We start from the raw sequence: 26140 nt of genomic DNA on the forward strand, positions 1-26140 counted from the left end.
CAGGCCAGTACAGCACCTAATCAGCCTATTGTGGCTGAACCACATATGCCTATGGATGAGGCAAATATTGACCAAGCAGTTGATGAGGAAAGGACGGCCATTCAGTCATCCAAACGGGTGCCCAGGTGGCTGATTGAAACATTACGGGACAGCAGGTTACATACTCCTTTACCTGCGAGGACTCGTGCAAAATCTCATCATGCATCTAGGTTGTTTACTGATTATGCCTTTCAGAGCACATGCAGTGATGAAGAACCTCTGACATTTGAGGATGCTGCAGAGGACAGTAATTGGATGGCAGCCATGCATTCAGAATATGATTCTATCATGCAAAATGAAACATGGCACTTGGCTGAATTGCCTCCAGGCAAAAAGGCCATTGGTACTAAGTGGGTTTACAAGATTAAGCGGAAGGCTGATGGTTCAGTAGACCGCTTCAAAGCAAGACTCGTTGCGAAAGGGTATGCTCAGCAAAAGGGTATTGATTTTGATGAAACCTTTGCCCCTACCTCTCGCATGACCACTATCAGATGCACGATTACCATTGCAGCCCATCATGGATGGCAAGTACATTAGTTGGACATCAAAACAGTGTTCCTACATGGAGACTTGCATGAGGAGGTTTATGTTACATAGCCTCGTGGATTTGTGCAGGATGGACAGGAACACTTGGTGTGCAGGCTTTGCAAAGCTCTGTATGGCCTTAAGCAGGCACCTAGAGCTTGGTATGAGAAGATACACACATATTTGGTTGCCCAGGGATTCAGCAACAGTCCAACTGAGAGTACCCTCTATGTTAAGAGGACTCAGGATGTTTTTTTGGTCATTGTTTTATATGTTGATGACATGCTGCTCACAGGCCCCAATGAGCAAAATATTGCAGCCTTTAAGGCTGAATTACATTCCTCGTTTGAGATGAGTGATCTGGGCCCATTGCATTTTTATTTGGGCATTTAGTTTATACAGCGGGATGATGGTATTGTTCTGATACAAACTAAGTACATCCAGAAGTTGCTTCAGCGGTTCTCTTTCCAAGATTGCAAGCCAGCTGCACCTCCTGTGGAGCTTGGGATGAAATTCAGCATTGAAGATTCTGGGGATGCCTTTGATCAGACATTGTACCAGCAGGCTGTGGGCTGTTTGATTTATTTATGCAATACACGGCCAGATATTCAGTTTGGGGTCTCCTTATTGAGCAGATTCATGCATTGCCCAGGAACCAAGTATTGGCAGGCTGTTAAGCGGGTGTTCCGCTATTTGCACGGTACTATGCACCTTGGTTTATTCTTTCCAAAGGGGGCCGATCCACAGCTGCATGCTTTCTGTGACTCCGATTGGGCAGGATGCTTTGACACAAGAGTGTCCACTTCAGGTTTTTGCTTCTACTTTGGTCAGTCATGCATCTCTTGGTTAAGTAAGAAGGAACCCTCCGTGGCTGCTTCCAGTTGTGAAGCTGAGTACAGGGCAGCTTTCACAACCACCGTTGAGTGTGTTTGGCTCAGGCGATTATTTGCTGATTTGGGTATGAGATAGGAGTCTGCTACCTCTATTTTTACAGACAGCTAGAGTGCTTTGGCGGTTGGGAAGAATCCCGTCTTCCATGCTCGCACAAAGCATATTGAGGTCCATTATCATTATGTCAGAGAGAGATTGTCTGCCTCAGAGATCAGCATGATCTATGTGCCTACACATGACAATGTGGCAGATATATTCACCAAAGCATTGTCTCATGAGAAGTTCGAAGGCTTTCGCAAGCTTCTAAACTTACTTCCTTTTGGTGATTGATATCACATTTGCCTTGTACATTGTCACCACTCCACTCCAGGGGGGTTTGTTAGCACCTATGTATTGGGAGTGTAGGGTGACACCTTAGGTGTAGGCCCGGGGCACTTTTTACTCCAACTAGTGGAGGTTTTTTCCCCCGAGCTTGGCAGGCACACTTCCATGTGACCTGCAGGGTGTGCTTAGCAAGCACAACCCTATCCTTGTATATGATGTGACTTTAGTCACATCCATATTTTCATTCCAATCATTGCTCTTGCACTTGCTCTTCTCCTGAGTCTTGTCTCTGCTCCAACATTCACAAGCAACATTTGCAGTATTTTACTGTTTTTGACAGTTTTTACTGTCAAGCCCTAATTTCCAACAGAAAAATTTAGGGCTTTTGACATCTGGACCTTCACCCTGTCAATACAATACTTTGCACAAGGTTGACAACTGAAATCCTTCCTAGAAATTGAAGTTTTCAGTTAATTTCAGGTTCAGGACTGTCACATTGTGCCACATCATCACTCAAGTCAACAAAATTTGGGGCTTTTGTGTTGGGAGCTCAATTACAACTGGTGTTTGGGACAGTAACTCATATTTTTGCAGTTTCAACCTTGAGGCTATACATTGGGTTAGATTATCTAAATTGGGTCACATTTGCCCAAATTTCAGCAAAATTTGGGGCTTTTCTGCATTTGCCCTCTTTTTGGCCTATTCGCCCTCATTAAATTTGGGGCTTTTGCCAGATTTGCTGTTTTTGCAGTGAATGTTGCCTGCCACAGTCACATTTGGGTCAGATCTGCATTTGCCCTTTGATTTGGGTTGGAAATTTGCAGATATTCAATGTCATTTTTGGACAGCCAGCTTTTGCAGTGATAGCCTTGAGGCTTTTGGGTTTTCAGGTCTCTTTCAGGGTATCACATTTGCTATGGCTGGGAACAATCAAGATCTATTTGGCGTTCTTCGTGAAGATGATAAGTTGGATGGCACCAACTATCCGATGTGGTCTTATCTCTTACATTGAATGGACTGCCAGATACATACCAAGGGTTTGCTACAACCCTTCGATTAGTGGCCATGGGTAATCCAGACCACTATTCTTTTGATCAGCTAGTTACTTTGCTTTTACAGGAAGAGCAAAGTCGAGCTAATAGACAAGCCATTATTCCTGATCATGCATTTGCTTCACAGCAGACAGAAAGAGGCAAGGCTTCCAAGCCTATGGGCAAGCCAAAATCTGCGCATAGCAGCTGCAATTCCTCCCATGCATCTAAAAATACAGCAGATAAGTCAAAGAAGGAAAAATGCAACTATTGTCGCAAGCCTGGACATGAGATTTCAGAATGCAGGAAGTGCATTGCTTCGGAGAAAAAGAAAGCAGGATTGACAGTTAATGCCTCACATGCTATTGAATCCCATGAGCGAGCAGATGCTTCACATGCACATGCTCTTCAGGATGATTGGGCATGGGCTGTCCATTGCTCATTTGATCCCTCCAAAGCTGATGCACTCTTTACTGCTAATGATGCTCAGTCCTGGTACTTTGATAGTGGTGCTTCCAAGCATGTCACATCTTGCAGACAGTTGTTTCACTCTTTAGCTGATGCACCTCGAGGGGGGATTGTCACATGTGCTAATAATGCTTCATATGCTGTAAAAGGAATTGGAGATGTGCAGCTCACATCTATTTCAAGTCATCCTGTCACTTTGACAAATGTTCTCTTTGTGTCTGGAATTGAAGTCAACCTGATCTCAATTTCAGCAATTGCTACTTCAGGTTTCAGAGTGATTTTTGATGGCTACAGATGCCTAGTTTATGATCTTCGTGATGACAATGCCATAGTTCTCATTGGCACTTTGCAAAAGGGGCTTTATCACCTTGATCATCACTCAGCCACTTTCTATTGAAGCATTTGCTATTTCAGATTCACAGCTTGCTGAAATTCATCTTTGGCATGAGAGAATGGGTCATCTCAATTATAGAGCTCTTGCAAAGCTACATTCATAGCAGATGGCAAATGATGTACCTCAAACTCACACAGTTTCCAAACATGTGTGTGAGTGTTGTCTTTTGGGTAAGATTTTGGGTAAGATGCATCGGTTTCCTTTTCAAAAGAATTGTCCAAAACTCTCACAAAGGAAATTGCAGCTAGTGCACAGTGATGTCTGTGGCCCAATGAGGACAAATGCCATTGGAGGGTACAAATATTTCATGACTCTCATTGATGATTTCACAAGATATTGCTGGGTATATCCTTTAAAAGCCAAATCTGAAGTTTTCTCATGCTTTCAGAGATGGCTGAATATGGTTGAGAATGAATCAGGATGCAAGCTTGTCACCCTCAACACAGATAGGGGGGAGAGTATATGTCAAAGGAGTTTGATGCATTTCTGTCTTCACGGGGCATTATTCACTCATATTCACTCATGCACTACTCCTTACACTCCTCAGCAGAATCGTGTTCTGAAAGGAAAAACAGGTCCACAATGGAGATGGCCAGATGCATGCTTAAGGCCAAGTCTTTGCCCAATAAATTTTGGCTTGATGCAGTGATGTGTGCCAACCATGTGCTGAATAGATCACCTAACGGGCATTGAAGATTTTGAGGAGTTGTTTGCTCTTCTAATTTGTGAAGAGCAGAGAAATGGTGGTGTATCTTCTTCGGGAGGAACTTCGAAAGAAACTGTCTTCTACTCAAATGCTGGAAGAGGTAGAGGTAGAGGTAGAGGTAGAGGTAGAGGAGGCCGATCTGGAGGCCGTGGTAGAAACCAGAATATGCAGCAAACTCAAGAAAACCAGTCCTTTGGAGGAGGACGTGGTAACTCTAGAGGCAGGGGGAGCCAAAGAGGTCGTGGTGGATGGCAGAGAGGCCAAAATGCAAACAGCAATGTTGAATGCTACTATTGTGGTAAAATGGGTCATATGGCTAAAGACTGCTACAAATAGTAGAATGACATTATGAATGAAAAATTGCAGCAAGGCAATTATGCATCCTCTAGTAGATAAGGTGATGACAGAAATGAGCATCTATAAGGAGACATTTGCTCCCACATCCAGGATTACTACCATTAGATGTGTCATTGCCATTGCAGCCCATCATCATTGGCAAGTGCACCAACTTGACATCAAGACTGCTTTTCTTCATGGGGATCTGCAGGAAGAAGTATATGTAACACAACCTCCTGGCTTTGAGGTTGTTAATTCTGAAAATAAGGTATGCCGGGTTAGAAAAGCCCTTTATGGTTTGAAGCAGGCACCCAAGGCATGGTATGCCAAAATTCATGCACACTTACTATCCCTTGGTTTTTAGAATAGTCCCACAGAACCCACTCTCTATGTCCGTGGGAGTGGATCTGATTTTTTAGTGCTGATTTTATATGTGGATGATATGCTCATCACGGGCCCAGATACTCAGCAAATTGCAGCTTGCAAGGCTGATTTGCAGCAGATTTTTGACATGTCAGACATGGGACAGCTCCATTATTATTTGGGCATTCAGTTTGCTCATGTTGAGGGGGGTATCATGATGTCTCAGTCCGAGTATATTGGACAGCTCCTTGATCGTTTTCAGTTTGAGGATTGCAAGCCAATCTCCACTCCAGTGGACCCTGGCTTCAAATTCTCAGCTCATGATGGGAGCCCACCATGTGATATCACTCTTTATCAGTAGGTTGTTGGATGCCTTATTTATTTATGTCACACCAGACCTGACTTACAATATGCAGTATCAGCTCAGCAGATTCATGCACATGCCCAGTTCACAGCATTAGCAGGCAGTGAAGAGAGTCTTCAGATATCTCAGAGGCACTCAAGATTTAGCTCTCTTCTATGGTGATCTGCATGCTTACACGGATAGTGACTAGGTAGGATGTTCCGACACCGAAGTGTCACATACTGGCAATTGTTTTTTGCTTGGCAATTCATGTATCTCTTAGCTCAGCAAGAAGCAACCAACAGTTGCCACATCTAGCTGTGAGGCTGAGTACAGGGCAGCTTTCACCGCTACAGTAGAGTGTGTTTGGCTTCGACAGTTACTTACAGATCTTGGTATTCGCTAGACATCCTCCACTATTGTCTACACTGACAGCCAGAGTGCTTTGGCCATTGTGCGTAACCCAATGTTTCATGCGCGTACCAAGCATATTGAAGTTAACTATCATTATGTTCGGGAGTGGTTGTCAGTAGGAGACATAGAGTTGTCCTATCTTCCCACAGAGGACAACATAGCAGATATGTTTACAAAGGCACTTTCTCGTCCCAAGTTCGAAGTCTTCCGACGGGCTTTACACTTGGTTCCCTTTGTTACATGATCTGACATCCCTTGTACATTCATAGGTGGCTATATCCTTTTGGATGAACATGTGCCACCATGACCAGAAAATACCAGGTATTCTGAGATGTTTCCAGAGTACTTCAGCTCATCCCATGGAGGGGGGTTTGTAGGCCATCTCCTGGTGGTTCTAGTGATGCCCTATAGGCCATGGTATGTGCCTTGTAGGCATAAATATAGGCACTTGTAGTGTTAGTGCCTTTTAGGCCAGATAGGACACTTAGTCCTATGTGACACCTAGGACACTTAGTCCTAGGTCTAGGTACAAGTACCTTGTATTCCTTTTTTTCACATATCCTAGTTGACGTGACGGCGTTTATCATCGACCCTTGTACCTTGTACGTGCTCTCTTTTGTCTACGCGACCCTTCAGCTCCCTCTCCTGAGCAAGTAACAAATGGAGCAAGTGATGATGGAGTTCACATACTTAACAAAGGCAGCGGCTCTACTCTACATGGAGTCGTCAACTTTTAACTATAAGGAGGATCCTCTCATCTTGGAGGTTCACTCACTTTCGCAAGGCACTAGCTTCACCAAGTGCTTGAAGGTTGATACATCTTTCGACCTCATTGCGTTTGATGGCTCCTTGAATCTTAAGAAATTGGATCAATGGCTGAATAATCTCTCTTTCTACTTCAAGTCTCAACCTTTTTCTGAGGCAGACAAGCTACATTGCTTCCCTCAACATCACCAAGGGAGCCGCCCAATGGTGGGGCCATGTTGAAAGCAAGATTCAAAGAGTCAGAGACACGCCAGACTTAGCAACGCACTGAGGCACATATCACGCTAGTGGACCTTGCTTCAATGCTCACTAGCACTTGTTCGCCGCAGGGCTACATCCAGGAGACTTCAACGGGTTCGACAGACTGGCAGCCACCAACACCCTATCACAGGGTTTCTGTCGCCACCACAACCTCATACACCGACTCCCCCTCCTCGAGTTGACACTCTCACTGACTTCCACTCAAAGAGGTTTTCCCTTTTGACTATGGATTATGGATTTTGTATTTGTTTTGGGTGTTGATGCCCATGTGGTGGCTCCACCTAATGTAGTTCATTGTACCAGTGACATGACATAACCGACAGAGGACGGATGCACAGATTACTCTTGGAGAAATTCCTTCCATGTTGGGGGTTGGAGTGCTTCTTTCCTTTTTTTCAGAGGCCCTTTTTGGTCTTCCGAAGACTTTTAATATAATGCCTCTCCGCTCAGGCTCTTCGCCTAGCCTCCCTCCCTCCCCCGCCCAGCCCTACGAGCTCTCTCTCCCCCCCGGCCTACCTTCTCCCAACCATGTGGGTTCTCCAAGATCTTGGGCGGGCTGTACCTCGACGGGCTGCTGGCTGTTGCACCGGCCTCCCTCAAGGCCCTTGACTGATGCGGGATCTCTCCCAGCCCCGTGGGCTGTCTCCTAGCCCCCGCATGGGCTCCCTGTCGCTGCACGACTGATTCCAGGCCACCGGGCCACTTGGAGCTGCTGTGCCACCCCCACCACCTGTTTCGCCACACCCACCACCTACTACGCCTCATCGTGCCACCCCTGACCTCTGTTAGATACAGCAATGCAGGCCACAAGGGCCTGCGCAGACCGCACGGGCTACTAGCCCCCCCCCCCCCCCCCCCCCCGCCGTACCTAATGCTTGAGCTCAAGCTGCGCCAGGCCCGCCAACGTCAAGGGGCTGCCACCAGGGTACACAGGCCCCCTTACAGCCATCAAAACAGGGGCCACGTCTCGACTCCAACCCTATACCTCTGCTCCAACCAGCTCCTGACCTGCAAGAAATCAAGAATCAAACCAAGAACGACTGTTATGGGCAGCCCAAAGAGCAGGAAAAAAAAGCAGAAAAATCAGTAAACAATATCAGAGAAAAGGGGAGAGGCTATGGAAAGCTCACCCGATCAGAAAACTAGAGGGGACAAGGACAGAAAATACAGCATAATCTGGACCAAAGGGCAGAAAGTAGAAGATGGGAATGTCAAAGTATGCCTATCCACTATCAAAGAGGTATGTAAGCTACAGGATGCTGAAATTGAATGCCTACAAAAGAAACTGGAAGAATACAAGAAGGATGAGCTTGCAAACATACGTGCTCAGATGAATGATGCCATGAAGGGGTGGAAAGAAGAAATGCATGCAAAATGGGCAAAAGAAATTGGGAAAATGCAGATGGATATGATGCGGGAAATGGACGTGAAAAACAGTTTTTTTACATCCAAAATAGAGAGCTTGGAAGCTCAGGTGATTAGTCTTCAAGATGAGAATGCAAAATTGAAAGCAAACACACACGGAGATGAAGGGGAGCTTCAATCATCCCTACACGAGGAGCTGAATATCATCAAGGAACAAATGAGGCAGATCAAAGGGGCAAAGGGGACATCAGAAGAAGGATGCAGGATCATAAATGAGCTGAAATCTGAGAATGAAAAACTCAGAAAAGACTTGGCATCCGTGCAAGGCACTATGAAGGGTAAACATGCTGAATTCAGCCAGAAAATCAAGAAAGGAGAGGCTGCAATTCTAGAATGGAGCGACGTGGTCAAGAAAGGCACTGCTGTCCCCAAGAAAGAGTTCATTTCAGATGCTCTAGAGGAGGATAAAAGGAGAAACAATAAAGCCCTAAATGTCTTAGTCCGAGGCCTCACAGTAGGAGATACCCCTATGGCAGATGCAAATGCATTGTTTACCAAAATCGGTGTGAACCTGACATGTGAGACAGCTTGGAGAGTTGGTAAGCCCGATGCACCCACAAGGCCACTTGTGATGAAGCTACGAACAGCCATGGATAGGAAGACCCTCATGAGCACAAGGGTGACCATGAAAGGAACCTGGATCTACCTGGACGATGACCTTACCCTCCTACAGTAGGAACGCTGGAGGGAAGGTATGGTACATGTCATGGCAGTAAGAGAAGCAGGGAAATGGGCTGCATAGAGAGATGATAGAGTGATCATCCGAGAGAGAGGAGATCAGGACTGGGGGGAGAAGGAAGGAAAGGAAGAGAAAGAGGAGGGTGAATTGTGACGGTGGCGGACCAGAGGGACACAAAGTGGACTGAGAATTGCAGTGTGGAATTGCAATGGCACACTCTGGTCTGATCCAGGTGGTTTCTCGGAGACATACACTGACAGAGATATGGTCTTCTACACTGAGACACATGAGAGCCCCGAGAGAGGATTGCCCACCGTGACAGGATATACATGGGAGTCATCTCATAGGAAGGAGACGAGAGACACTGGCGTGTAGGGTTCGGGGGGAGTGGCTATCCTCTTTAGATCACACATGAGACCTCTCATATCAGTGGCACGGAGAGAGGAGCATGCGCGACACATGTGGATACGAGTCCAGCTACCAGGCACAGGACTGATTCTTATAGCAGTGTGCTATTTCCCCCCACATACCTGATCTTATGCACGTGAGGTCACCACAGAAGGGCACATTCTATATGAGTCGATTCAGATGATATCACCGAATTCTCCAGGCCTCATAGTACTAGAACTAGATGAAGCCGAGCTCGGGATAGTGAGACATTTTGCAGATGCACCACAAGTAAAAGAGTATGGACGACATCTACTTGAGCTAGGGGCTGTTCATGATTTGATAATTTATAATGGTCTACAGAGATGGCCATCATCCGGTGGTCTCACTTGTTTTCCACATGGCGGAGGGACAAGCACAGTGGACTACCTCTTGGGTCCCTTGACCTTTACCTCACGGATATACGACCTCATTGTGCCCCCTCCCCCACTCGGGGCTGATCACTCGTACCTAGCCTTTTGTATCTCTACCACTATGCTAGCCATAGAGAGGGTCCCCCCGCGCCCACTCGTGTACAGGCTCACTTTTATCGTGCCCTGGACCCATCTATGTGAGCAACTTGGTGAAGGGACTTCCAGCCCTACTACTTGGAGATGCTGTAGACCTCGCCCACGCCTCAGACACCCTTTCCACGGTAGTTATGGACGTAGCCATCAAGTCTTTCCCCACGACTTGATCTGCACGTGCCTCACTAGGAAAGATGCCATAGAATCCTTGGTATGATGATGAGTGCAGAGAGATGAGAGCTCACCTCACACGTGAGCTAGCCCTTGGCCACTTGACATCACCCGAGGCACATCGGATTTCATGGCGACTGACACGTCGTAAGCGGCGGGCCTTCCTCATCCATAGAATGGACGAGGTGATCAGTTCATTTCGAGGGGGAGATCCCACCATTGGATGGGGGCTTCTATCGAAGGGGAAGCCACCTATACCCATCAGAGACCTTGGTGTTTGGCACACTTATGCACGCTCTCTTTATGATGTCCCGGTGCAGGCACCACCTATATGTCCACTATGCCCTGGCCTACCACTTGCCACTTGTTCACTGCATAGAATGTGCGGGCTGCACTCAGCCGGCTTCATAACCGGAGAGCACAGGACCATAAGGGACTACGGATTGAGCACTTTGATCATGGACAGGAGGTCTTGGCTCCGGTACTAGCACAGATGTTCAACCATGCCTTATGTCACGGCTTCCCACCCTCATGGAGTACCACCACCATAGTACCGATACACAAAGCAGGTGACCCCATGGATACTGGGAACTATCACACTCTCATGATTGGCCACACGCTGGCCAAGATCTATGGATTGATACCGGAGAGGGAGATCAGCAGTCATACAGAGGCACATGGGCAGCGTGCTCTAGGGCAAGTAGGCTTCCGGAGACATCACTCCACTCTAGACCACATCTTCACCTTGAGGGCTATCATTGAGGAGGCGAGGTCGAGACACCATAAAGTCTACGCTTGTTTTGTAGACTTTCGGAAGGCCTTCGACACTGTCTCGTGATCCCGCATGATCAAGAGACTACAGGATATGCAGATTCCAGAGGTTTTGATTTGGGGAGTGGTGAGCCTATACGAGTCCGTTAGAGGGAGAGTTCGTGCCCTAGGAGGCCTATCAGACTGGATTGAGAGCACGATCGGAGTAAAGCAGGGGTGCCCTCTCTCACCGACTCTCTTCGGACTCTACCTTGATGAGATTACATCTTTCATAGACCGCCTAGGAGGCGAGGGAGCACCACTAGCGGACTTGATGATACAGATTCTACTCAATGCGGATGACATAGTCCTCCTGTCATCTTCGGCAGAGGGACTACAGAGACATCTAGAGGCTCTAGAGATGTTCTGCAAAGAGAGAGACCTGATGGTTAACCTTGGGAAGACCAAGGTCATGATCTTCAACACCTCCTACACAGTGCTTCACCGACATAGCTTTACATACCAAAGTCAGCCAGTGGAGATTGTGCAGTCCTACACATACTTGGGTACAGTTTTCACAGGGCGAGTTTTCACGATGACCCACGCAGCCAGAGCACGACTCACACGAGGGCATGGTGCCTTGGCCCGACTAGAGCGACAGTGCTTTCAGGCGAACTTTCAAGATCCACCGACGAAGTGTTGGCTTTTCGACACTCTAGTGAGGCCGATCGCCATGTATGCGGAACCGTTTTGGGGGCGTGATATTTCAGCAGCAGAGTGGAAGAGATTCGAGTGGCTGCAGGTGATTATGGGCTTCAGGATGATTCAGAGTAAGCCCTCGGTCCCCGATTAGATAGTACATGCATAGTTTGCCATGACCCCTCTCCAGGTTGATGCCATCTTTCAGAGAGTGACTTTCCTCCACATAGTTTGGGACCTACCTCGTGAGAGACTTTCGAGACTGGCACTAGAGTCCTTCATACGACTATTTGAGAGTGGGGCAGGTACATCATGTTTTGCACGCATCACCGCATGGTTCGCCAGTCTGTGATTCAGATGGATCGGCTTCCCCTGTTTCAGTATAGCATGGGTGCACCGCCCGAGTTAATCCCACGAGATGAGATTAACCACATCATATGGTTAGATCTCCTCCAGCTCCACACATCTCGCACTTGGGGGGGGGGACCAGGAGTTCCCCACCAAGACCCAGCTCGGCTATGACCACTTTCTGAGAGTATCGGAAGACGGGCTCATCATCAGACCTCAGTATCTCGAGGACAGAGGAGTCTCACACGCACTGAGGATTGCCATCGGATAGATGCGGGTCTCATCCCACTAGCTGAGGATCGAGACAGGGAGAGCTGCACGCATACCCAGAGAGCAGCGGACTTGTTGGTTGTGCACGATGGGGACGGTCGAGAGAGAGGAGCACTTTCTGTGTGTCTGCCTAGCTTACTATGAGATCCGAGGGCGCTACCACTGCCTTTTTCAGGAGGGGTACGAATTTGGCCCACTCTCACGAGTGATCCACTTCCAAGACCAGGTTTGCATTGGGCTCTTCTTGATGGAGATGCGATGACACAAGGAGATACTACCATGACATATCAGAGAGTAGGAGCATGGGACCACCGCACCACAAGGTACCGAGGTAGACCAAGTGCAGAGATAGGTCACGGATTTCTATGCATTTGACTCGGCCCCATGGCACTCTGGGACAGAGGAGGAGGAGCTAGTCGACATGAGAGATATATGGATCAGTAGAGGTAGCCGACACAACATTGCCAGACGAGGGACACAGAGACCGTACACGGTGCGACAGACGACCAGAGCACACACGATCGAAGTTCGACCTATCTCAGCTCTCCTTAGGGGAGATCGACCGAGGCGAGGCATCACTCTTGACATAGCCCATTGGATCCAGAGATCGAGGAGACCACGTCCTCCACCACCACGGGAGACATCCCGATAGATGCAGATACATGAGCTCTTTGCATGGCATCAGAGAGCCATCATGGAGCTTGGATATGTAGGGCCGGTCCACGCACTTGGGACTCTAGCTCTGAGCAATTGATATCTTCATGTCACTCTCATTTTGCATTTTAACTTTGCTATTTTGTACTAGTATAGCATCTTAGTACTCAGCAAGGCCCTTAGTGAGCCCTTTGCCCTGGCCCACAGTGGTCTGTATGAGCTACTTGATTCCGTACTTTGTCCCATAGGCCCGCGAGGCCTCCTGCGGATGTTAATCTCTCTCTCTCTCTCTCTCTCTCTCTCTCCCTCTCTCTCTCTCTCTCTCTCTCGTGTCTGTATGTATGGATGCATTTGTGCGTGGGTGTGTGGACCATTTAATCTATACGGGCACATTTATGTGGGTCTGGATAGAGATTGCATGTTTGTTAATAGCTTCAATGACAGCATTGTTGACTGCCATGGTCTTATCTTTACTCTGATAGGTTGTCACTTTCTCTTGGATTTGCAGGTACCAAGAAAAATGTTGCTGCAGACTTACAATCTCACACATACTGTGCTCAAGAGTGGAAGAGACTACGAGTTCTATCATCGGTAAGCTTGGGTGAGCCTTTTATATCCTTCTTTCTTTTGGCTCCTTCTTTCATACTAAGTTGTTAATAAATGCCAATAATTGTTGAGAAGGAAAGGTCAAAGTTCAAACAACCCATACAATTGTTGGCATAAGCATACTAAAAAGGACTTGTATACCGAGTTGACATTGTAAATTCACAATCCATCCTCAAGTACAAGGGTTCTCAGTCAACATTTTACTATTGTTTGAATAAAGATTCACCATTTTACTATTGTTTAAATAAAGATTTTAGGGCCTGCATAGCAAATATTATCTTATTTATATCTATCTGTGCAGTCTGGTTCAGTTTTTTGATTCTTATGATCCACCTTTGAAAGGCTTGCATGAGGATCTGAACGTTATCAGCCCTCGTATTGGGGAGGTAATTTCTTTTCTCAAAAGTTGATACCTTTTGTTTGTGCTGAAATTTTCCTCATGTATCGTCAAACATTATCTGAGCTTTGCATGCAATTAGCAGCTTACTAGATATAGCAATGAGATAGGCAAAAGCATATACTATGCCTCTAAAATGGTTGATTGCAAAAGATAGTATCAATGCCAGTAAGCTTTTGTTTGGGGGCGCCAAAAGTATGTAAGAATATTTAAAGAAGCACATCTATTACATCTGGTACTAATTGAGTCTTGAACATGATGCATCATGGAAGTTTAGTGTTAAAATCTGGATCCCTGCCCCAGCTTGATTGGACAATTGAGTTTATGGATTGACAGGCTGGGCTTTGGCTATGAGTTGGGCTTGGTAATTTTCGCGTTATGTAATTTCTAATTGAAAAGCTGTGTATTGCTTTTTGTACCCACATGCGAAGTGATGATATCTTCTTCTCTGTTTCAATAGGATATAGCAGGCAATGTAGGATTTGCAGTTGAGTTTTTGACAAGGGCAAAGTTATTATGCGAAGATTATAAATCTCGTGCTGATGCGTGTGTAAGATTGTTTTTGAATGTGTATTATGCATACAATTGTGCCCACATTCCATAGTATAGAAGTTCTTGAGACTCCATCATGAGCATTTCTTTATATTATTCTTCCTTAATACATAGGTAATGCTCAGGAGACCATATCCTATGCTGGTGGAAGTTTGGTGAGAATCAATGCTGCTAACTGAAGGGATGTCTAACCAGCTCCCATAGACAAAAGCTGGTTGTGGAGGAACTTGGACTCCATCAGGAAGGGCTGCATCATATGGGAACTTCAGATTTTAAAGCTGCCCCTGAAGAGTGACAACTCTCATCGTTGAGTCCCTCGCATATAGGTTGGACCAGACCTCAAATGCACTGTTGAGAGTCTGCACCACCGGAGAAACCTCCTGGGTGATGGTGTGAACCAATACGGAGTGTGCCTTTGAGTCTCAATCCTCCCAGTCCGCAAGTTCCTCAAGAAACTTGTCCTCCTGATCCTTGGTCCACTTCTTTGGGTTTGTAGGATGCTCAGGTTTCTTTTCGAACCCCTTGACCAGCTCCTAGAGCCCATTGTGAATTAATCAAACCTTGAGTTGAAGTCTCCAATGAGCATAATTAGCTCCATTCAACTTGTCCTCCTTACTTGTGCATGGGGGAGCCATTGAACTGTGCCTGGAACTGTTTCTTCCTCACCACCTCTGCTTCTGATCTTGACAAAAGAAACGGTCCCCAGTAGATCTATATGTACTTGGTCAAGACACAGGCGATGGTTTAGTCCATGGTGATGCAATAATGGTGGGTGAGATTTGGGCCGAGACAATACCCCACTGCTTACCCCTTTCGTTGTTGACACCATGTGCAGACCGCCCAGCCGCCTCTTGCACTTGCCAGTAGCTCGGGATGGGCACAGATCTGTGGAAGCTGCACCAAAAGGCCGAGCAAACAGCCGACCTCTGCTGCCAATCCTCTTGTGGACCCTGCATGGGATTTGCTGAGCCACCAAATCACCTCGACAAGGTGCAAGACGTCAAAATATACTTACAACATCTGGACAGACCAGAGAGTCGAGTAGTGCACGTGGCATTTATTATAGCATAACTACATTCCAAATACTACTTTGAAATTGGTCTGAATAACATCAGTTTAAAACTGAGAGTCTTTGGGTCTAGGTCTGAAGTCTCGAATGAGTGCCTGCCTATCTCAATAAACTACCCATTTGCCCTCTTTGCGTGCTTCCTTCACTTTGGTGAGTTCATTGGCTTTTTGTTTGAGCTGAGTCGGAGTGAGCTCTTCAGATATATAAGCTCTATTTCCCTTCATCTTGTTGGTTTGTTTTTTTTTAAAATGATAATTACTTCATTAAGTATGAATGAAAACCACGAGAGCAAGCTCAAATGCGGGAGTACATCATGCTATGCATGAGGAAAAAACAGCTCAAAAGGAGCTAATAAAAAACCAAGGCGGAGGCTGAAAATGCCACCTCAACCCTGAGGGAGACTCAAAGAAGAAAGGAGATCCTCTCCAAACTCTGAAAAAAGTGACTCTCTTGGTAGTGGCTGCTTTGGAGGATCCCTGCATGCTCGCCTAGATGGCCATCAAAGTGTGTACTGTGTCGGCCCAAATATTGGCCATAGCTTGGGAAGGGTGAACCTGGATACCCTCCATCGCCTCTGTACACCTGGCTCTCCAAATATGCCAAGTTGCAATGCTAGCCAGAATCTCCCAAGACGTGTCTACTGAGGCATGAGCAGCTCTGAAAGGAGTGAAGGGAACATCCTGGAGGGAACAAGACTCCACTGAGTGTCGCCGTATAATGAGAGCTAGGGCCAGTAAGAGATAACCATGCTACTGAACCCTAGGTCATATAGAAAGGTGCTGTATGAAAGATACTGAAAATCCTAGCAATAGCTTTCCAGACCGTCCTTGCCTGTCTGCACCCCCAAAGGCAATGCTGTACTGACTCAACTGCAATGTGGCAACAAGGACAAGTAGGGTCAACCCCGAACCTGGATCTCCACTGGTTCACTGCAATCCCTTCGTGAAAAGAAAGCCAAAAGAAAAGAGTGATCTTTCTTTTCCTGAGGGATTTCCAGAGCCTACACCAAAAGTTTTTCCGCACAACTGGAGAAATATGAAAAATATCCCAATGCGGGGCTCTGGAGGGCCTCCAACCTCTACTGCCGAGCTGAAATCTCTGGGTATTTCTGACTGTATAGCGAAAGAAGGGGAAGCTCTTCTCTCGGTGCCCATCATCAATCCATTCCCACTCCCTTGGGTCCCACTGCAAGAACCTAATAGGGGAACCACCATATAACCAGAGTCTCCAAGACCCCAGCGCAAGGAGAAGAGGATCGGGGTCAAGATACCACTGTGAATCCTTGCCCCACTCCATGAAACCTGCAATCCTGACAGGCTGAAAGGCAACCTCCAAAAGAATATCATCAGAAGATTTGGTAAGTTTGCCTCCCGACTGAACATCAAAGACTAGGGTATCCTCATGTGCGTCCTGCAGGGCAATAATTTGTAACGGAATGCCCGTCCCTGAGAACGCTCCCCACCAAGTGGACTTTGTGATCGGCATGTCATCTGTGTCAATCCACTTTGGCAGAATGGCTGCCTCTATCTGCTATATCTTGACTGCACTCCCTCTGAGGTGGCCAACTGCTAAAAGTCTCTGATCCTTTGGAAGTCTCCTAAAGGCCTGCCAGGCGCCTACTGTAGAAGTAGGTCCCCTCTCCCATCTAGACCACTACATATAGTGTGACACTCCAAGTGGCCTGCCATGGTCATCCAAAATTGAGTCATTCCACGACTGGCAGCCTGTGAATTTCTTCACGAGAGGTGGGTGGAACTCTGCAAAGAGTGTTTTAGAAGCTGCCCCAACCTTTCAGAATAGCAGCCATGAGAGGGGAAGGGAGAGATTTGAGATGGGCTGAAGTAAATATCCATCTGATGCTGTCCATCCAATCTCCCCCATGAGATGGAGTATAAGACGAAATGCTACGCGAGAAGAAATCTTTCCAGGGCTCCTGTCGAGGCATCAATCCATGTACTATAAACTTGCAGAGCAAGGCCATACGCTGCTATTGAGGCCTCCTTCTGTAGGGAGAATGAGGGTCTCCCAAGCCACCCTGGCTACAACATTTGAGGTGCCATCTAAGGCGCTCCATAGGAAGTTCCCGATAGGTCTCATGAGTTGAGCGATACAACCTCTAGACATGCACCAACAAGAGCAAACGAACCAGGTAGTGGCCAATAATACCTGGTTCACAACCACAACTCTGGATGCAAGGTCAAGTCTGGCAGAACTCCAAAAGACGAGTTTCCTCCTGATACTCTCTAACACGGGAGCAAACTGCTGTGCTGGAGAGATGCCCACCCCAACGTGGCATCCCAGATATCTGACGAAAACACCTTTCTGAATCCAAGTGAACCCTATGTCATTCCCCCAGTCTGGAGTGTCCTTATCATCACTGATCCAAAAGCCATTGGATTTGTTCCAATTAATGTGTGCACCTGCTGCAATGCAAAATAAATCCAATGCCGTCCTGAATGAAGTCAATGTTTGTGGAGTGGCATCCAAAAAAACAGTCGTATCATTTGCCAACTCACTTTCTAAGAGCTCATCCTCCTGCCTCAAAGGAAGCATGATCCCTACAATATCAGCTTGAGCTCTAATGTAATAGCTCATAGCTTCAGCTACAAATAAGAACAGAAAGGGGGCTAAAGGGCATCCCTGGTGGACTGATCTAGTAATTTCAAACCTGTCCCCCCTAACTCCACCAATAAGAACTGATGCCTGTACGGGACTAGTACGGGGAGATATGAATCTGGTACTACAGATTGGTACGGGCTAAACGGAGAGGGTACGATGGACTGGTACGGGGAGAGAGAAAAGAAAGAAAGAAAGATGTATTAACGTCCGCGGAGGGCCTCGTGGGTCTATGGGACAAAGTACAAAGTACACCAAAAAAGATGATCTCATACAAGCCTCAGTGGGCTGGAGCAAAGGGCGCACTAAGGCCCTTGCTGAGTGCTAAGACTGCTAAATTGAAAAGCTGATAAATTGATAACTCTACAGAGCTCAATAGCTCAAGTAAAATCAGATATAACCCAGAGACTAGCAACTATATGAGAGCTGTAGCATGTTGAGAGAGAGAGAGAGAGAGAGAGAGAGAGAGAGAGAGAGAGAGGCTATGGTAATGGTATATACTTCGGAATAGAAATAGCCCCAAAAGATGCCAACAATGGAGAAAGGCTGGGCCTTATTAAGGCCTGGCAGTGGCCGACCCAGGGGCTGTGACCCGACCTGCTGGTCCGTTGACTCGACCAGGGTCAAGCCCCAAAATGGGCTGGCCCTCCTGCCCTATAAACTGGGCCATAGTGCCTTGCAAAACAGCCTTGAAATAGGCACAAACACTGAGTTTAACCTATCTTGAAAAGGGCAAGCACACCCACATTGAAGCCCTCACTCACTATGAGATGCACACAACTTTAACGTTCTTCACAATCCCTAATTGGTGATTTTGGATTACAATGGTGTATGAAACTAAAAGATCTGTGCGTAGGTCTAGCAAGCCAAGTGCTTATGTGTTTGTACCCATGTCTATACATGCTCATCTTGAGTGGTGAAATTGTACCATGCACACATGTAGACACACACCATACACACACACTGCTGATGAGATGCCCTAGGTATTATGAGATCAGAGGTAGATACCGCTGCTTGTTTGAGAGAGGGTTAAGCACATATTACAAGTTGGTGGTGGCTACCCAAACCAAAGATGTGGCACTCTTTATAGTAGATACCACTAGGCATTGATGAGCACCCATGAGACTTACAAAGGTAGTGACTTGGGTAGCAGATGATCACATATCTCTTCTTTACAGGATGTTACTTCCTCCCTTGTGTCACTCTTGGTGAAAACCCGTTTTATTTATTTATTCTTGAAATAGACTTCTATCAAGTATGAAATAAATAGCCAAGAGAAGAGACTCAAGGCATAGATTCATCATGCGGATCATGAAAAACTTGTGGTAAAATACCATAAAAAAGTATGAACAAATGAAAAACTTGAGAAGAACTAGGACTAGGGCTGGAAATGGAAGTGCTACCTCATGCTTGTGATGGTTTGAAAATAGAAAGGGCCACCTCTCCACTCTTTGAGAAAAGACGTTCTCTTGGCTGAAGCAGACCTAGAGGATCCTTGCCTCTTGTTTTAATGAATAGGAAAACTTGAGGATTCAAGAAAAATAGAAATAACTCTTGAATTGTATTAAGTTCTTATGATAGTGGAACAATTCACAGATTTACACAAGACTAATTAGTAAAATCAAAATCCATATAATCTTGGACTTTTCATGTCTTAGTTTTATAGTCGACAAGACTGTCTCCAAAATTTGGAAGCCTCTAAACTCTCTCTAAGTTCGGAATCTCCTTAGAACTATTACAGAGTTTTGATTCCACTTCTAGGATATGAGAAACGCTTCCTGTTTCCTTTACCTTTCATTTGTAGTCTTCCTTTCCCATGCATTCTTTTTTTCTCCCAACTCTTCCTGTTTCCTTCACCTTTCATTTGTAGTCTTCCTTTTCCATGCATTCTTTTTTTCACCCAAAGAAAAGAACCTTCTATTAATTCTTGAGCATACAAGTCAACTATCCGTGTGCATTGATCATGGAAGAAAGTACAAGACAATATTTTTGTATGTTGTCCAGCTTGGTTCTAGAGAACCCAACTCACTACCTAGGGAATGTTAGCAACGGGGTACAAACAACCAAGGTGGGGGGCTATATAGCCAACAGATGCCTCACTTTGTGAATACCTACAGGCCAAGCCTTATAGAAGCGCACATACCTTTGGTAGTCGAGAATCTACCGTCCCTTGCTCCCATATGGTGTGCAAGGTATAGATGGTGTAGGAACAAAGTGGAGATAGGTTGTGAATACAAGTGAGCAAGAGTGCACACACAAAAGCTCTAATAGAAATGTTCAAATGAAACAATACCTTGGTATATATAGTACCCAAGTACTATTGGTCAACCATAGGGTTGACTTTATGCCTACAACACCATATCTTTGTAATCTCTTATAAATCTCCTTTGAAAGATATGGCTGAAAGAACCCTGGAAACGTCTCAGGTGTACCCTGCAGTACCTAAAGTACCATGGTTGCACAAATTCAAACAAATGGATATGCAACCTATGGGAGTACATGAAAACAATGTCATTGTGAATCACTTCACAACCCCCCTTGACATTGTGAGAATGTCTCTGATCCCCAAGCCATGTTGATGTCGTAAGAAAAGATCTGTTGACAGGGCTTTGGTTAAGATATCCGCCACATTGTCCTCAGATGGACAATAGATGAGATTAGTGAAGTCATCAGAAATACAATCCCGTACATAATGATAATGGTTTTCAATGTGTTTCATGCAAGAATGAAAGACAGAATTGTTGGCTATGGCAATGCAACTTTGGCTGTCACAGAAGATAGAGTTTGCTTTGCCATCCTGATCTCTACCTCAACCTCAACTCTCGCTACAATGTCAGTTTCGTTTTCAGCTCCAGCCTCAGTTCCCTCTATCTCTATCTCTATCTCTACTTCGACTTCAGTCCCGGCTTCAGGCCCAGCTCTAGTTCCAGTCTCAGCTCCCTCTACATCTATGATTAGTGACATACTTATGCCCATGGCGCCGGTTGTTGTTCCCTTCCCCTCTTCTCCTTTTATAGCTCTCTCACAGCTTATGACCCCTACTTTGGAGGTGTCGTACACTGTGCCGCATTACACTTCACTCTCCCCTCTCCCTTTCAGTCAGCGCACCCTCCCACACCCCGTTGGGACTGCCTCAACCATTCCACTGTCATCTCCGTTCCTCACTCAGTCACCGTCCAGTTTCCGGACTCAGTCCCACTCTTTCATGCCACAGTCACCAGAGTTTCAGCATGGACATGGGTTGTAAGAAATCCTAGATTTACTATATTTAGAACTGTGCTAAGGAACAGAAAAGAGACTGATATAGCAGAGAACAAGGAATAACTGTATTGCTTGAATATCTGTAGGGTGGATGTGATTGTCATCCATACAATTTGGCCTCTCTTATATAGAGAGTGAAGAGTCACACATGAAAAGGTGTGTACTCCAAAGGGTATGTGCATGAAGAGGTGTGTACCCCTTGTGAAGGGTGTGACCCTTGATGAGAGGGTACATTACAATAGGAATGTCTCTTCATTAGAATGTCTCTTGTGAAGGGTTGTGCCTCATCAGGAAGTGTCCCGTCGAAAGGGCAAGTGTCCCGTCGAAAGGTCATACCCTTCCACAAGTGTCCATTCATTAAACCATCCATAAGTCTAGAAAGAGAAAGGAATACGTCACAGATCGTGACATCCCCTCCCACTCAAAAGAAGACCCTGGTGGAGATAATGAACCGATGTAGAAAATATCATGGTAGATTCTGAAAATACTGCTGTAAAAGATCAGGGTACTGCTGTAAGTCTTCATCAGACTGCCAAGTAGCGTCGGAGTCGTCCAGATCTCGCCAAAGAACAAGGAATTCCGTGATAAGTCGATGTCGAGTCTCTCGCTGTCGATGGTCCAGAATATGCTCAGGAATAAGGAGAACATAATCGTCTTCGATTTCTGGGACATAATCACCTGCAGGAGGAACTGCTTCATCGCCTGGAATGTACGTTTTTAGCCAAGAAATATGAAATGTTGGATGGATTTTACCCCATGATGGTGGTAATTCCAATTTATAACTTAAAGGTGAATTTTTCTTGACGATCCGGAAAGGTCCATAGTATCTGGGTCGCAACTTAGGAAACACAGACTTAACCGTCTTATAGCGATGTGGGGCTACAAATAATAGCACCATATCACCAGTGTTAAATTCCAGGTGACGTCTATGTTTGTTGGCAGACCGTTGATACCGCTCTTGCGCTTTTCGCATATGATCCCTGACTTGCAGTAGAATGTCTTGCATTTCTTGAACCAATTGATCAGCTAGGGCCACTTGATGTTGAAGTACAAAATTTGTTGGTACAATCGGAGTGTGTCCATAAGCTGCTTGGAATGGAGTCATGCTGATGGCACTATGGAAAGAGTTATTATAAGCAAACTCGAGGAGTGGTAGATACTCTTCCCAGGCTGCGAGGCGTGACTGAACATAATGTCGAAGCATTTCTTCCAGAACTTGGTTGACTCTTTCAGTCTGTCCATCTGATTTTGGGTGGTAGGCTGAACTGAACAGTAGAGTTGTACCCAAAGATTCGAACAGTGAAATCCAGAAGTGACTGGTAAACTTAGGATCTCTGTCGGATATGATATTCTTGGGTAATCCATGGTGTCGGAAGATGTGTTGTATAAAGAGTTTGGCTATGTCCGGGGCCTGTGCACTGCTTTTGCAAGCAACAAAGTGTGCCATTTTGGACAATCGATCAACAATTACCATAATCTGAGTGTTACCTCTAGAGGATTGTGGTAGTGTTGTAATGAAATCCATGGAAATACTTTCCCACCTTTCAGTTGGAACTGGAAGAGGCTGAAGAAGTCCTGTTGGAAGTCATCGACTTGCTTTCATTTGTTGACATGATAAGCAAGATGTAACCATGTTGATGACATCTCTTTTCATCTGAGGCCAGTAGTATGTTGCACTGAGTAACCGATAAGTCTTATTGATGCCTGGATGGGCAGCATAAGGAACTACATGATGCTCTTTTAACAAAAGACGTCAAACATCCTTGTCATGTGGTACACAGACGCGATCTTGATAATACAGAAGGTCGTCCGTATAAGAATAGGATGAGAAAATCTTTTGTTCGGAAGTCGAAGGTTGATCTTTGGAAAGAACCTGTATTGCGGTGCCGAAGTCTTTATCATTGAAATACTTTCCTTTGAATGAGTTCGGAACATCCACAGATAATGTAGAGATTACCATGGCTGATGCTAGAGGTAACCTGCTGAGAGCATCTGCAACTACATTGCGTAGTCCTGGTATGTACTCAATGGTCATGTGAAAGTTGGCCAGAAACTCAACCCAGCGTGCTTGTCGAGCGTTCATGACTGGCTGAGTAAAGATGTACTTGAGAGAGTGATGGTCTGTCTTGACCACAGAGTCGGCACCCATGAGATAATGTTTCCAAGAGCGATAAGCATGTACAACAGCAAGAAACTCCTTATCATAAACCGGATATCGGGTTTGGGTATCAGAATGTTTATGGCTGTCAAAAGCAATAACTCTGCCTTCTTGCATCAAGACTGCTCCTGTAGCGATGTCGGAAGCGTCGGTCATGACCTCAAATGGAAGGTTTGGGTCAGCAATAGCCATAACTGGTGTGGTAGTGAGTGCTTGCTTGAGTTGTTGGAAACTATACTCTGTTTCGGGAAGCCACTGAAAAATTGCTGTGCTTTTCAATAATTCGGACATAGGAGCTGCGATTTCGAAAAACTGATATACCTTTGTATGGTAGAAGTTTGCCAATCCGAGAAAAGAGCGGACATCATGAACATTCTTAGGAGTAGGCCAGTTTCGGATTACCTCGACCTTCTTGGGATCCACAGAGATACCTTGAGCTGAAATAACATGTCCCAAATATTCAAGTTGGGTCTTGAAGAACTCACTCTTCTCAATGTTGATGTAGAGAGAATTTGCGCGGAGAACTTCAAAAACTTGGTGAAGATGTTGTTTGTGCTCATGTAGGGATCTGCTGAAAACGAGGATGTCATCGAGGTAAACGATGACGAACTTATCGAGGAAAGGCCTGAAGATGTCGTTCATTAATGTCATGAATGTGGCCGGGGCATTGTTTAACCCAAAAGGCATGACCAAACATTCATAGTGTCCATACTTTGTTCGAAAAGCTGTCTTGTACTCATCGCCTTCTCGTATACGAATTTGATGATAACCTGAACGAAGATCAATCTTGGAGAAGTGTGTTGCATGTAGAAGTTGATCGAAAAGGTCATCAATGCGAGGCAATGGATACTTGTTTTTGATAGTGAGCTTGTTGAGGGCTCGGTAGTCGATGCAGAGGCGCATAGACTTGTTCTTTTTTTCCACAAGTAATACAGGAGATCCGAAAGGGCTGCGACTGGGCCGAATGTGACCTTTGTCGAGTAGCTCGGTGACCTGTCTTTGGATTTCTTCATTTTGAGTGTGAGAAACCCGATAAGGAGGTTTCGACGGTGGATTACTGCCGAGAATAAGTTCGATTGGGTGATCCACTGGTCGTCGAGGTGGTAACTGCTTTGGCAATTCCTGTGGAAAAAGATCCAGGTAAGGCTGGAAAAAAGGTTGGTTGAGGTATTCAGGAGGATCCTTTGTTGGTGTCTCCTCGACTGCCGTAACCAATAGAAGTGAAGTCTTTGCTTGGCGTTTACGAACCCACTTCTTTACTTGTAGGGCAGAGGCAACTGGGGTTGAAGGAGAGTCCCTAGAACCAGTTAGCTCAATAAGTTTTCCCTGGTGGACAAACTGGATAGTATGGCTGCGAAAACTGATTGATGGATCATAGTCGTAGAGCCATTGTTGTCCAAGTATGACATCGTACCGAGAAAGAGGCATAATGTCGAAGTTCAACTTGTCCGTATAATGTTGGATGCGAAAAGACAAGTTTTTAATCCTGGTGTTGCACAAGAAAGTTGTTCCATTTGCGAGTTCAATCTGATAGTCCATGAGGCTAGGACTGGTGGTCAACCGAAGTTTATCAACCACAGAACTGGCTAGGAAATTATGAGAACAGCCACTGTCGATGAGGATGGTGACTGTTGTTCCACGAATCGATCCTTGAACACAAAGTACTTGAGTGGCCAGGGAAGGTTCGGGGTTGCTGGCAAGGCTCAGGTGGATGGTATTCGCCATTCGAACAGCTTTGCCTTTCTTGTCTTGTGCTGAGGTAGCATCTTCTTTTGGGGAAGTGCTAGGTTCCATATTAGAATTTTGCTTTGGTCGCTTGGGACAATCGAACCATCTATGGTCGCCTGTACAGATGGTACAAAGTCCTTTTGAGCTGGAGTTATTCTTCTTGTCAGTGGCCGCACCTTTATGTTGGGGCTGTCGATAATGACTTTGTGAAGAAGAAGAAACACGATCCTTGGGGGAGTGCTTCTGTTGGAATCCAGCAAATGATTTCTGAGGCTTCTGGGGATCTTGAGACTGTCGCTGACCTTGATTACCGAAGTTTTTGCGAAACCTGGTATTATCTTGAGGGCGAGCACCTTTGGCCATAGGAGAGTTCTGTGTGCGATTAGCACTCTGCTTCCCTGTGTTTAGGAAATCTGTAATGCGCTCTGCGTAAGCAATAGCGCCATCTGTGGTGGTGATATTGGTTTTAAGAACATCAATGCGTAACGAGGGTTGTAGGCCTGAGATGAAAGCATGAAGGCGATCATCCTCAGTTAAACCATCAATCTCTAGCACCAATGTGGTGAATTGAGAGATATAAGAAGACAGGGAACCCGTTTGCTCCAACTGTCGAAGTTTTGATCGGTCCGCATTGGCAGGTACAAACTGCTTACGGAGCACGTGTTCAAAACGTTAACACACTTTTTCCGTCCTGTAAGCGTCTTTGCCACCATAGAAATGCTGTATCCTTCAGGAGGGAGGCTGCCAAGGCGATCTTTTTGCCTTCCGTGAGGTCAACAGTGTCAAAATACATGCGCAGTTTAGCGAGCCATTGGTCAACAGTTCGGCGATTACGTTGACCAATGTAGGCTTCCGGAAGTTGACGTCAAGTCGTTTTGTTTTGGAAGCTTGAAGTAATCGGTAGAGAGTACGCAGTTAAGTGTTTTCTACCTCTGGTGGGAAAG

At 45.9% G+C, this 26140-nt stretch overlaps 1 protein-coding gene across 2 annotated transcripts in view; it reads left to right on the forward strand.

The window, feature by feature from the left end:
• GRL (transcription activator) overlaps positions 1–26140 on the forward strand; it is a 142228-nt gene that overhangs the window by 21610 nt on the left and 94478 nt on the right. For both annotated transcript variants that reach the window (XM_087375549.1, XM_087375550.1), the window contains exons 6-7: positions 13318–13400; positions 13717–13801. In XM_087375549.1, coding sequence (XP_087231675.1) covers positions 13318–13400; positions 13717–13801 — 168 coding nt within the window. The remainder of the gene's footprint in view (positions 1–13317; positions 13401–13716; positions 13802–26140) is intronic.

The sequence above is a fragment of the Dipteris shenzhenensis genome, chromosome 6 (assembly GCF_047967505.1).
Source record: "Dipteris shenzhenensis isolate YYH24624 ecotype China chromosome 6, Dip_SZ_1.0, whole genome shotgun sequence".
NCBI classification, from domain to species: domain Eukaryota; kingdom Viridiplantae; phylum Streptophyta; class Polypodiopsida; order Gleicheniales; family Dipteridaceae; genus Dipteris; species Dipteris shenzhenensis.